The following is a 15,072-nucleotide window of genomic DNA, read 5'->3' on the forward strand; positions in this document are numbered from 1 at the left end:
TCAAAAACATGAAGTAAAGACAGAGGTCTGCCTGGCCTTGGGGAAATTTTTTGAAAAGTGGGGGTTAAAGAACCATTTTGCAGTAAAGTAAAAGCAGAAAACTCCAAAGTGGAAAGAACACAAAAAGAAATACAAGCAGAAAGAAGGGGTAAAAGTTATCGATGATGATTCAAGTCATGACAATGATAGTGATGAATTTGTGTTGACAGTCGAAGAAGTGAATGGGATAGAAACATACCCGAAGAAATTGTTTGCCAAAATGACTTTAGGTGAGAGTCAGATAAATTTCCAGTTAGACTGTGGCTCAACAGTTAGCATAATCTCTGAAACAGATTATAAGACAGTATGCCATGATGATAAACTGAAGCACCTGGAAAAGAACAATGTGACACTTGTTATGCATAACAACAGTGAAATAAGAGCCTTGGGTAAAAGAAAATTACACCTTACAAATCCAAAGAATAAGAAAGTTTACATCTTCGAGTTTGTAATTGTACAAGGGAAGGCAAGACCCCTACTTGGCGCCGAAGCAATGCAGAAAATAAAACTTATTACTGTAAATAAACAACATTTCATGGCAGTAGAGACAGCACAGAACCTCATACAGGAATATGAAGACATATTCAATGGAGAAGGTCTCTTGGAAGAACTCCAACTTGAACAGACAGAACAAGCCAAACCAGTAAAACTGCCAGTGAGGAAAATTCCATTAGCTGTTAAGCCAAAGTTGAGGGCAGAAATTCAACAACTGGTGAAACTTGGAATATTGACTCCGGAGAAAGAACCAACAGATTGGATTTCTAGCATGGTGGTGGTTATGAAGAACAACAAGAAAATACGGCTGTGCATTGACCCACAACCTTTAAAGAAAGCCTTGAAGAGAAACCATTACCCAATCCAACAACAGAAAATGTTCTCTCGCACATGAGCAGGGCGAGACTTTTTACTGTTGTGGATGCAAAAAATGGGTTTTGGCATGTTAAGTTAGATGAGGAATCTATCAAACTCACCACATTTGGAACACCATGGGGACGATACAGATGGAGGAGAATACCATTTGGTATAGCACCAGTGCCAGAAGAATTTCAGAAGAGAATTGATGAAGCTTTGGAAGGGATTCAAGGTATGAAAGCAATTCATGATGATATTCTAGTTTGGGGAAGTGGTGAAGATGATGCTAATGCCACTGAGGATCACAGCAGAAAGCTTCAAGAATTTTTTGAGAGATGTCGAAAAAAAAGGATGTTAAATTGAACAAAGATAAGATGAATTTAAGGCAGAAGGAAGTCACATTCATGGGACATATGATCTCTGCAGAAACTTGACAGTGCTAAGGTAGAGGCAATCAGGGAAATGCCTACACCGACAGATAAGCAGGCAGTCGAGCTACTGTTAAGTATGGTGAACTATGTGCAGAAGTTTGCTCCAAGGCTATCAGAAGTGACAGAGCCATTGAGACAGTTGATCAAGAAGGACGTAGAGTTTTATTAGGATCAAATTCATGACAAATGCCTTCATGAAATTAGAGAGATATTGACATCAGCACCAGTGCTAAGGTACTTTAACCATGAGAAGGACACTATTCTTCAATGTGATGCATTGGAAACGGGGCTCGGGGCTTGTTTGCTGCAAGAGGGACACCCAATTGCCTATGCCTCAATTGCACTCACAGTGACTGAGGTGAATTCTGCACAAATCGAGAAAGAGCTACTAGCAATAGTTTTTGGAATGGAAAGGTTTGAGAACTACATCTGCAGGAGACCAGTAGTCATAGAAAGTGACCACAAACCACTTGAAATAATCTGCAAAAAAACTTAAGTTAGTGCACCAAAGTGGCTGCAAAGAATGCTACTTAAACTGTAGAAATTTGACTTCATTGTAGTCTACAAGCAAGGTACACAGATGTACATGGTTGATACATTGAGTCATGCATATTTGCCCTGTACCAAGAAAGTATGGGATAGCGATATTGTTTGAGGTTGATACCCACTCATTCACAGAGAAAGCAATAGAAAGTGTGAGCATGGTTTAGTATCTACCAGTTTCTGTGTAACGCATCACTGAGATCCAGAGAGAAACTGAAATGGACTTTCAGTTAAGACAGTTGAAAAAAGTCAGAAGAAGAAAAATGGTACTTTAACAAGAACTACAGTATTACTTTCCTTTGGGAGAGGAACTGACATTACAGAATGGCCTGATTTTCAAAAGTGACCGTGTAGCGATCCCGGCCACACTGAAATGTTCAATAATGGAAAGGCTGCACTCCAGACATATAGGAATACAAGGCTGTCTGCAAAGAGCCAGAGAAGCAATATATTGGCCAAATATGAATCGTGAAATAGAAAACTATACTGCAAAGTGTGAAACATGCAATGCATATTCTTCTCAGCAGCAGAAGTAGCCAATGATAAGTGACGATGTGCCTACATGGCCATGGGAGAAGACAGGTGTAGACCTATGTGATTTTGACAACAAAGCATATCTGGTTACAGTAGACTATTATTAAAATTTTGTTGAAGTTAATAGACTTTATAATAAGACTGCCAAAGAAGTCATCATAAAAGTGATAGATCACATGGCCAGGTATGGAATACCCGATGAACTTGTATCAGATAATGGACCAGCATTCTCAGGAAAAGATTTTGCAGAATTTGCACGTACTTACGAGTTCAAACACAAAACTAGCTCACCAGAATAGCCTCAATCAAATGGAAGAGTGGAGAACACGGTGAAAACAGTGAAGAGATTAATGATAAAAGCAGTACAGTCTAGATCAGATCCCTACCTCACGCTACTGGATTTCCAGAATACACCAACGGAAGGATTGCATTCATCACCAGCACAATGCATTGCAATAGGCATACAAGAACTTTACTGCAATTGTCAAAAATACTCCTAATGCCAAGGTCACAGTCACAGGACAGCACCAGATCTAAGTTGTTGACAAACAAAAGGAAACAAGAAAAATACTACAATAGGAGTGCAAAGGAGTTACAACCATTACACACTGGAGATGTTGTTAGGGTTAAAAGGGTTAAACCCCAGTGACAAACATGGTACATGGTACATGGCGCAAGGCATACATAGAGGAAAAAGTTGTCATTCTCTCTTACAAGATTCGGACAGAGTGTGTGTGTGATTTCAATTTTTAACGTAGCTTTAACAATTTTTCAGTCATATCGCTATGATGTCTGCAATGTGGCAGTTTATAGTGATGTCATCATGCCGCAGACATGTAACATGATGTCCCACCCAGTCACATTATCCTGATACCAGGCTGACCAGTCCTAACACTAACCTCTTAATGCTGAATGCCAAGCAAGACAGCTGTTAGTATCATTTTTGTAAGTCTCTGGTATGACCCGGCCGAGGATCGACACCCACGACCTCCCGCATCCGAGGTGGACGTTCTAACCACTAGGCCACCGGAGCAGTTGTTTCAGACAGAAGATGATGGTGTGTATTGCAGGAACAGAAAGCATCTGCGAGCTACAAATGAAAATGATATTCAGGACCTACACCCAACACCTGCGGAACTGAGAACACCAGATAGACTCACGCCATCTGAAACATGCAAAACAGAAACAAAAAGTATGTACCACAAATTCATCTCAAAGCAAGACTAGACCAAAGGAGCAGACAACAACCACTGAATAATAATGGTGGTTCTCCAGACACCTATCAGACATCTAGAGGGAGAAGTGTTAAGAAACCTGTGTATTTGAAAGACTATATCACTTAAATATGAATGTATGTTAATTCCTAGGACAGCGATGTAGATTTAAAATAAGAGTAGATAAAAATTGATTTGAGGCAGAACATTAAATAATCCATTTTAGTCAATCATTTGCTAGTGATACCTAGGAAAGCTGACCGTTCCGATATTAAAGAATAATTTAATTTGTCTCATTATTGATTTTGTATGCATAAAGCTGAGAATTCTAGTCAGATTTTATTTGTAGTACATTTAGGACTCCTGAAAGAAAGTAAGCAAAGCATGACAAAGGACATGTATATTAACATTATGTGCCATCAAGCAAGTTAATGGAGAAAATCTATTTTAAGAAGGGAGATGTAACGTAATGCATACGTACATGTATTAGTCCAGTTCACAGTAAGTTCGTATGAGTTATTTCCCTTCTTACTGTTGTGCTCTCCTTTTGAAAACATAGAATGGTGCAACATGTGCTAGAGCAGAGTGATTAAACATGTTCAGTACGGCCCTGTCTTTTGCATTCAATTTGTCATAGAAAGACATTACACTCTGTACAACATGAGCAACAGAAACCAGATATAAAGAAGCTCATCTGTGAGCTCCCTGTTGTTACAATAATGGCAGACTGGGTCTTATCTCTGACCCCTGGTCATTATGTGACTTAAGCTCTGTAGCAAAGCCAATAAGCAAAAGATGCATTTAACTGCAACAAACACTAATTGGCAGCACAACATAAGAATTAGGACATAACACTGTAAAGATATAACATACAATCTTTTCCATGGTAACTTGAAAAATTATGTGGAAAAGCTCATTTTTAACTAAACTGTATTTCTCCAAGAATACTTAGCCAATCACATTAATGTCAGGGATATTAGCCTGCTACCTTGCAGATCCAGCCCTATTAGAAGATGAAAATCAATCTTGTATCTATCTCATATAGACAAATGGCAATAACTCTTGCCCATTATGTCCCCTTGCCACTGCCAGGTGTCATTAGTTTTAGCTACATGATATACTAATGAGGATGCTTGCATGGCAGGGTTATTGGGAGGGATTTTAAGTAATAGACTGGGTAAGTACTCTTGGAGAATTTACTTAAAAATCTGCTTTCTCCTTCAAATATGTTCCCCAATCACATTAAAATTAAGGGAACAGGTGATAGGAGGAGGGAGTTGGAAATTGTCAATGAGGTCAAATCTAACCCTGAAGATGATGTGACTATGTTGCAGACTAGCTTTGACATGGCATGGAACATTTTTGTTTACTTTATAAAACAGTGGAGTGGACATGTGAACTGCTGCACCTTTTTTTTTTTTGTCAAGGGCCAGGACATCAGTACTAAAGATGTATGAGTGAGCTTTGTTTGGTGTGCCAGCGAGAAGAGAATGTCAATGGTATCTGGTTTTCTAAATATTAAGCCTTAAAATTCCCTGGGTCAACCATTACAAAAGCAACATGGCCTAAGAACATGGACAGGATTATTAGTTATTAACCAGGTAGCTCACCATTCTATGACCAATGCATTGACTGCTTCAACTAACTTGACCTGATAAGATGTGGTTAGAGCATCCACCTCGGATACAGGAGGTAAGGGTTCGATCCCAGGCCAAGTCATACCAAAGACTTACAAAAATTGTACTAACAGCTGCCTCACTTGGTGCTCAGCATAAAGAGGTTAGTGTTAGGACTAGTCGGCCTGGTGTCAGGATAATGTGACTGGGTGGGACAGCATGCTACATGTCTACAGCATGATGCCCCAGTACTAGACATCACTATAAAGTGTCACACTGCAGACATCGTAGCGATATGACTGAAATATTGTTAAAGCTACATTAAAAATCCAAAGCACACACACACACACACACACAGACAAATCTAGTATGTACCACATTAGATCAACTTACAAATCAAGTACTTACCACATTAGATCAACTTACAAATCAAGTACTTACCGCATTAGATCAACTTACAGATCACTGCCATCTCACCTCTGTCTGCATTGGTTCAAATCTCGGATTCAGCCAATGTGGGTATATGAGAAAGCTTGCCAGTAGCTTCTTGTGGGTTGGTGGTTCTTTCTGGAGGTTTTCCCGGGTTCTTCCTCCACCATTAATACTGGCCGCCATGTATAGCCTATCATGTGCTGAAAAATGGCATTAAACCCTACAACAACAACAACAACTTACCACATTAGATCAACTTACAAATCAAGTACTTGCCATATTAGATCAACTTACAAATCAAGTACTTACCACATTAGATCAACTTACAAATCAAGTACTTGCCACATTAGATCAACTTACAAATCAAGTACTTACCACATTAGATCAACTTACAAGTCAAGTTAGAGCATCCACTTAGGATGCAGGAGGTCATGCGTTCGATCCCGGCAGAGTCATACCAAAGACTTACAAAAATGGTACTAACAGCTGCCTTGCTTGGCACTCAGCATCATGAGGTTAGTGTTAGGACTGGTCAGCCTGGTGTCAGGATAATGTGACTGGGTGGGACATCATGCTATATGTCTGCGGCATGATGCCCTAGTGCTAGACATCACTATAAACTGCCACACTGCAGACATCATAGTGATGTGACTAAAAAATTGTTAAAGCTATGTTAAAACTCCAAATCACACACACATACTAGATATAGTGAGAAATCTGCAATTCCAGCCAAACCGAATCTTCTCAAGCAATCACGGTCGCTGGTGTTCCATCCCCTCCAGACTATCTTCTTTTCATGCTTGGCTCTGGTCCAGACAGCCTTGCAAGACAAACAATGTAAACCTTCAATTGTGGAGAGAATCTTGAGAGCAAGAAAGCTTTCCACTCTGAAGGACTACGACATAAAGTGATACATTTTGAGGGATTGGTGCCATATCAATAACATCATCCCTCTAAGTACCTCAATCCCTCAACTGGCCAAAAATTTTCTCTGGCTCTTCAAGGATAAACAGTTGACCCCAATTACTATCAAACTCTACTGCTTCATGATATCAGACACATTCTGGCATCATGGTAGATGTGACATTGGGCATGATAAAGATCTATTGTTTTTTATGCCAATTTTGATCTCAATCAACCAAAAACCCTTCAAATGTAATCTGTCCTGAATTTTAACATGGTTCAAGTCCAATAAATTCAAACCTTTAGCCTACACTTTGCTTAAGTTACATAAAGAAAGCCTTAAAATTTCCTGGCCAACCATTCTATCTGACAGCCAGTCATTGATCTTAATTTTAGCTGATTCAGGAAGGAGCTGAAAGGACAGCTTCTCTTCCTCCTCACTGAAATCTACTGATGCTTTAACTTTTTAGTTTTGAGTAGCGGTAGTAGGAGGTGGAGGGCATACTGAAGTTGCAAACACTTGATAAATTTCCCCAACTGCGGCCTTGACACTAAATTCAGATCACTTCATGGTTGGATCTGAGTAGGGCTGACCTGTAGGAGCTTTGTCACACTCACTGTTTCAAGTCCTGATCTGGTTCTGGATAAGCCATACCATGTGACATTAGCGGTGATCATATGGAAGTCCAGCACTACTGGAACAGCTGGCTGGTTTGCCTGGCATATTGCTGGCCTTGATGGTCTGGCTATAACTGGAACTGGCCACTCCAAGGGCCTGGATGGACAGACAGAGTTCTCACTGAAATCTGTCATAGTAAGGGGATGTCACCGACAGTACAGCTAAGCAGACAGACCTGTACTATGATCTCTGTAAATCCTAGCTGGCCAGACTATTTTATCATAAACATCCCTGTGCTGGGAAGGTTGGATGGCTAATGTTGGCTAGATGATTGGTAATGGCTTAGGATGTATTATTAAATGGATCCAAAGGATCCAGTACAAACCATATGCATCTATACTTAAAGGCTTGAAGGCCATGCTTAGACAAGCAGGGGTACTTATGCCCACTGGGCAGCCTAAAATTGGGGGGGTACTCCCCCTAGAAGTTGGAAATTACAAACGATGAACATTAGCTTGGGGGTGGGGTTTACTCCCAGCATGGAGGTTGACTCTGGATACATACTGAGGATGTTAATGTTATCCTTCCTTGGCTTATTCCATCTTTCCTTCCCTTTGATGCCTTCTGGACAGTGAACATTTGCAGAAGAAGAGAAAACAAAGCAAATATTAGTAATTCAGCATGTTACTAACTCACTAATACTGTATTCCAGACTTCCTCTTTCCACATATTATACATGTTACATAGCACAATGTACACATAGTACATACGATACGATGAATGGCAAGGCAGCTGGACCCGATGACATCCCAGCAGAAGCCCTCAGCAGACATAGAGGCTTCAGTGGAAATGCTATACCCCCTCTTTGAGAAGATCTGGGAGGAAGAAGAAATACAGACTGACTGGAAGGAGGGATACCTTATCAAGATCCCAAAGAAAGGCAACCTCAACAATTGCTCCAACTACAGAGGAATCACACTCCTGTCAGCACCAGGGAAAGTCTTCAACCAGGTCCTCTTGGAGAGGATGAAGGAGACGATCAACCCACAGTTACGAGACGAGCAAGCTGGCTTCCGGCAGAACAGATTGTGTACAGACCAAATAGCTACTCTTCGCATCATAGTCGAGCAAACGTTGGGAGTGGAATTCTTAGCTCTACATCAACTTTGTAGACTATGAGAAGGCATTCGACAGCGTGGACCAAGAGACACTCTGGAAACTTCTTTGCCACTATGGCATCACAACCAAGCTGGTAAATCTGATCAAGAACGCTTACAACAGAATGTCCTGCAGAGTCATTCATGCAAGACAGCACACAGACAATTTTTTAGTGCGGACTGGCGTGAGGTAAGGCTGGTTGCTTTTGGTGTTTCTCTTCCTTCTCTGCATCGACTGGATTATGAAGATGTCCACCAATAGGCAGAGAAATGGGATCAATTGAATATTGTGGAGTCAACCTGAAGACCTGGACTTTGCTGATGACCTAGCAACATTGTCCCACAGTCAGCAGCAAATGCAGGACAAGATCGATGTACTAGCAGCCACATCAGCACAGATTGGCCTCAATATCCACAAAGACAAGACCAAGATCCTCAAGATCAATTATGTCAGTAACAACCCAGTCACACTGCATGGAAGTCCCATGGAAGAGGTTGAGTCCTTCACATACCTGGGCAACATTATCAACCAGCAGGGTGGCACAGACACAGATGTCAAGGCAAGAATCGGAAAGGCAAGAGCAGCTTTCATACAACTCAAGAACATCTGGAGCACCAAAGAAATTTCCTTGATTACCAAGATCAGACTGTTCAACTCCAACGTGAAGTCAGTCCTACTGTATGGAGCAGAGACCTGGAGAACCACCAAGTCGACTGTAAAGAGAGTTCAGATCTTCATCAACAGCTGTCTAAGAAGAATTCTCCAGATCCGCTGGTCAGGCACCATCATCAATGCCAACCTGTGGCAGAGAACCTCTCAGCTTCCGGTAGAGGACAAGATCAAGAAGAGAAGGTGGGGTTGGACAGGACACAACATACATAAGCCGCCAACCAACATTACCAGACAGGCACTGAGGTGGAACCATCAAGGCGAGCAGAGAAGGGATGGACCAAGAAACACCTGGCAACGTGACCTTGAGGTGGACATCAGTAAACTGAGTCACACCTGGAGTCAGCTCTAGAGGATGACACAGGACAGAAGTCTCCGGTGATCTTTTGTGGATGGCCTATACCCCGGCAGGGGTGACAGGCAAAACTGACTGACATATGATACAAGAGTCTTGGTTGACTTCCTTAGCTTTGAGTGTTTTGCATTTCATGTATTTAGATGACATTTCTACTGAAACAATACAAGAAGAGAAAACAACATAAATTAGCAATTCAGCATGTTATTAACTTGTAAATACCCACTCATGTTACTAACAGAGTAAGTGAAAATAGTGTTGTGTTAACTTGTAAATGACAGCATGAGTTCAATGACAGTGTGTTGACACATGGTCTTAAATAGGCAAAGTCCATAATGGTGACAAAGTCACTCATATTTGGAAGAAATTGTAAAAATAATGTATACAACCTGTACAAGAATGATTCTCCATTACAATAAATCCAAATTTAAAGTCGGATGAGCCAATTTTAACACTAAGATGGCTTGAAATGTCTGAGGAAGAATGTACCTTGTGATCAGTACACAGGCGATGGCAAGGGGAGGTAATCTGCAAGAGTTGCTGCCCTTTGCCTATATGAGATAGACAGAAAAAGACAATTTTTGTCCTTTAGTAGGGCTTGATTTGCAACGAAACAGGCTAAAATCCCTGATGTTAATGTGATTGGGGAACATATTTGAAGGAGAAATTCTAAGTATCAAATGGCACCTCTATGCAAATTACTTGACACATGTCCTTAGTTTGGTTTAAATTCCTTGAATACTGTATGTATTCTCTTATAAGTCAAATCAAATTGCAAAATGAGAGATTCTTATCTGCCATAGCATAGTGCTCCTCCAGATCAGGGGTTATGTTGTTTGTTCTACTGATTACTCTTTATAAATTGCACAGACCCAGATTTGCTGGTGCATTTTGTGCTGGCACATCTGGGTTTGTGTCGGACTAATCTTATAAGCAAGTTTTTATGGTAGTTTGAGATTTTTAGCATGGAAATGAAAATGTTTGCAGGCAAACAGATGGACACATTGAAAACTATGTTCCCATGTGTTGCATACTGGGGAAACAGTAAGTGATATATACTGTGTTGTTAAATGATTCTGAATATGCTATGAACATGTCCCCCAAATCCAATTTCAGGTTACTTGTAAACAATTAGAAATATATACATTAATAATAAGAAAAAGATGTACACCTGACAAACCACACAGACCCAAATCTGCTGGCACATTATGTTTTGGCACATCTGGGTCTATGCAGTGGGATGTATAGTGTTGTTGAAGGATTCTGAAGGGGCTATGAACATGTCCCCCAAGTCCAATTTCAACTTACTTGTAAACAATTAGAAATATATACATTAATAACAAGAAAAGGGTGCAATGTTCAAGGTACGTGAATGCATTTCAGTCATTTTATTACATTATATTGTGGTTGTACTTAATAAAGTCATTGTTTCTTGATCTGCGTTAATTCTCAAACTCAGAATAATTTCAATCTTTGGTTCTCATTTGGAATCCTAATGAACAGCAGTGCTCTCCTAAATGATGTACTGTCTGCACTTCTCACTCCTGTGTTTTGAACTGCTCACTTTTTTGTTTTTATTTCTATGCTCTGTACTGAATACTCTTGTACTCTGCACTGTTCACTCTCACCCATATGTTGTGCAATGATTACTCCTATGCTGAGTACTGTTTTTCTCCAGTACTGTAAACTACTTGTTCTTTGTAGTGGCTCCTTGTCCTGGACCTGTATGATCTGCACTGTTCACTCTCTCTTAAGTTGCACACTGCTCACTTCTGTGTTCCTCTTCCCTCTCATAACAATACTGCTCATAGAAGTCTGTGTGTTGATGCTGCAACACCTCATAGGGAAGAATATAAAAACTTATCAATTCATTTCTCAAATATATGACTATTCTTTAAAAAATTGGGCAAAACAGAAAACAAGCACCAAAAAAGCAACTGGACTCAATTTTCATATACACAGCTCTGCACTGCATAAAATAATTACTTAAGATTTTGTTCATATTAAAAGTAATAAAATTACCAACATTATTATCAAAATGATAGCTCAAAAATCTATGCATCTGTCACTAAGAAATTATGTTATGATCTGATTTTACAGTCTGCTTTACTGCAACATATATTCATAATAAGTAAGACTTTACAGCTTTCACAGGTCTATATGAATAGATAAAAACTGAATTGTTTGTCCAATTTTTTTGTCAAACTGTGTTCTGTGAAATCAATGTCCAGAATTTTTCAACACCTGTAGATAAAATATTTGAATTGAACTTGCTATAAAAAAGAAACAAGTAACACAGTCAAAAAAGTACAAAATAAGATATTTTATGTTAGGATGACTTGCCTAATGATTGGACTCTCAAAGATGAGAGGCCAACAAGTGAAAAAAATTACTTTCCAAAAGAAAGCACAACAAAATGAATATTGTTATTACACCTACTTAATACTAAGTAATTTAGTTTCATTTAACAAATCTAAGGAAACATGTTGCTATTGATGTTGATGCAGCGATATCACAGTGAACTATTTTTGCTACAAGCATATAATACTCCTCAAAATAAATGAATCACTGACTGTACATAAAATAATTGCACAGAAATGGAGCTCACTGCAAAGATTTACCACTGATGCCAATGGCCACAATCGAAACAAACAACAATGCTATTTGGAAACAATAATAACAATGTCATTTAGAAACAATAATAACAGTGCCATTTGAAAACAAAAACAACATAGCCATTTGGAAATGATAACAATCAATAACAACAATGCCATTGGAAACAATAACAATCAATAACAACATTGCCATTTGGAAACAATAACAACAATTCCATTTGGAAAGGCAGTACCAATATTCTTTCTATGCTTTGCAAGTTAGACACATATGGGATGACATTTTAAGTTAACAGACAAGTCAATATAACTAGTATATACTTCATTTCCCCAGCTGGTCCAACCAGGCCATAGATTGCGTGCAAACAACTCCAAACAACACCCAGACTCAGGAATATATTGTCTCAGTACCTCTGAAATGCAAAAAAATATCTTTTAATATGCCAATTAGAACAATCAGTATAATTGGTATGCCAATTAGTACAATCAGTACAACTGGTATGCCAATTAGTACAATCAGTACGGTTAGTATGCCAATTAGTACAATCAGTACAGTTAGCATGTTAATTAGTACAATCAGTAAAATTATTATACCAATTAGTACAATCAGTACAATTAGTATGCCAATTAGTACAATCAATACAATTAGTATGCCAATTAGTACAATCAATACAATTAGTATGCCAATTAGTACAATCAATACAATTAGTATGCCAACTAGTACAATCAGTACAATTAGTATGCCAATTAGTACAATCAATACAATTAGTACAATCAGTGCAATTAGTATGCCAATTAGTACAATCAATACAATTAGTATGCCAATTAGTACAATCAATACAATTAGTATGCCAATTAGTACAATCAGTGCAATTAGTATGCCAATTAGTACAATAAATACAATAAGTATGCCAATTAGTACAATCAATACAATTAGTATGCTAATTAGTACAATAGGTACAATTCTTACTATTTGTAAAATATCCAGGAACTTGTAAATCATCAGTATAATAGAGCTCTAAAATTCCCACCATCAGTAAATTAGAACTCTAAATTTCCCACCATCGGTATAATAGCGCTCTAAATTTCCCACCATTGGTTTAACAGAGTTCTAAATTTCCCACCATCAGTAAATTATAGCTCTAAATTTCTCACTATCAGTTTAACAGAGCTCTAAATTTCCAGTCATCAGTAAATCAGAGCTTTAAATTTCCCACCATAGGTATAATAGAGCTATAAGCTTCCCATCATCAGTACAACTGAGCTCTAAAATTCCCAACATCAGTAAATTAGAGCTCTATATTTCCCACCATCAGTACAATTCTTACATCTGTAAAATACCCAGGTACATGTAAAGCTATTAAATACACAGGGACTTGTAGAGTTGTAAAATATCCAGGGACTTATGAAGCTGTAAAATACTCTGGGACTTGTACAGCTGTAAAATACCCTAGGACCTGTAAAATACCCTGGGACTGGTAGAGCTGTAAAATAGCCAGGGACTTTGTGGAACTGTAAAATACCCTGGGACTTTGTGGAAATGAGATAATTTCATCACAACATAAATTACAGGATGCACCTTGTCAGCTAAACTGTATGAGAACGGATTTCCTCCATTTTTAGATGTCAAGTACTTTTGTTGATTATAATGTGACTTCCTTTTCAATCCAAACAAAATGGATGTGAATAAAAATGGCTGCATAACTACTTTGGACTTTTCTTGATGAATGTCACCAAGTAATTATGGTTTGACTGCTAGCTCTTGCAATCAGATCAACTTACAAATCAAGTACTTGCCATATTAGATCAACTTACAAATCAAGTATTTGCCACATTGGATCAATTTACAAATCAAGTACTTGCCATATTAGATCAACTTACAAATCAAGTACTTACCACATCAGATCAACTTACAAATCAAGTAGTTACTGCATTAGATCAACTTACAAATCAAGTACTTACCACAACAGATCAAATGAAAAATCAAGTACTTGCCATATTAGATGAACTTACAAATCAAGTACTTGCCATATTGGATCAACTTACAAATCAAGTACTTACCACATTAGATCAAATTACAAATCAGGTACCTGCCACATTAGATCAAGTAACAAATCAAGTACATGCCACATTAGATCAAGTTACAAATCAAGTACATGCCACATTAGATCAACATAAAAATCAAGTACTTGCCATATTAGATCAACTTACAAATCAAGAACATACCACATTAGATCAACTTACAAATCAAGTACTTACCATATTAGATCAACTTATAAATCAAGTACTTACCACATTAGATCAACTTACAAATCAAGTACTTACCACATTAGATCAACTTACAAATCAAGTACTTACCACATTAGATCAACTTACAAATCAAGTACTTACCACATTAGATCAACTTACAAATCAAGTACTTATGACTGCACTACAGAGAAGGAAAGTAAATACTTAACCACTACACCACACAGATGGAAAGATTTTGACAAAATCTAAATTTTCTGGTGATTCATACAATACTTTTTAGACAAAAATATGAAATGATAATGTTAAAATATAATTTCACAGCTGTCCATTAACTGATTTCACAGCTGTCCATTAACTGATATTATTATCTAAATATATATGTTGATAAGACTTTTGAGGAGGGATACATCTCAAGGGTTTGGGAGGAAATTGTGACTGCTACAATTGAAAAATAAAATTTATATTCCATACTGAAAAGCTTGGACAAGGTTGTATAACATATTATTCACTTAACTTCAAAAAGTAAAACTACATGGCAGTTAATTTTTTTGATAAATAATGACATTGGGGGGACCATTTTATCAATCATAGTGAACAAATAATGTGTTAAACATGGAGTCAGGAAAGAATAATTTAATTAAAATCTGTAAGCTTTGCATAGGTATAATTAATGTTGCATGTTTCTAAAACAATCAACATAAAGTTGTACCTAATAAAATCAAGGTATGTTTTATCTAAAACAATTAGGGTAAGTTTTACCTAAAATAATTAGGGTAAGTTTTATCTAAAACAATTAGGGTAAGTTTTACCTAAAACAATATATATTTTACCTAAAGCAATTACTA

At 38.0% G+C, this 15,072-nt stretch overlaps 2 protein-coding genes across 2 annotated transcripts in view; one reads left to right on the forward strand and one right to left on the reverse strand.

The window, feature by feature from the left end:
* The first annotated feature begins 259 nt into the window (after positions 1–259).
* LOC149807021 (uncharacterized) lies at positions 260–928 on the forward strand. The gene has a single exon (XM_089950449.1). It carries the CDS (start codon positions 260–262, stop codon positions 926–928), a length of 669 nt encoding a protein of 222 aa, XP_089806575.1.
* Positions 929–10,718: 9,790 nt separating this feature from the next.
* Positions 10,719–15,072, reverse strand: part of LOC149807022 (N(6)-adenine-specific methyltransferase METTL4-like) — a 42,849-nt gene continuing 38,495 nt past the window's right edge. Inside the window, exons 9-10 of the mRNA XM_089960799.1 lie at positions 12,299–12,390; positions 10,719–11,202 (exon numbers count right to left, since the gene is read on the reverse strand). Of these exons, the coding sequence (XP_089816925.1) occupies positions 11,116–11,202; positions 12,299–12,390 (179 nt within the window). The 3' untranslated portion in view covers positions 10,719–11,115. The remainder of the gene's footprint in view (positions 11,203–12,298; positions 12,391–15,072) is intronic.

The sequence above is a fragment of the Sinohyriopsis cumingii genome, chromosome 1 (assembly GCF_028554795.1).
Source record: "Sinohyriopsis cumingii isolate HCF-2022 chromosome 1, ASM2855479v2, whole genome shotgun sequence".
Lineage (NCBI taxonomy): Eukaryota > Metazoa > Mollusca > Bivalvia > Unionida > Unionidae > Sinohyriopsis > Sinohyriopsis cumingii.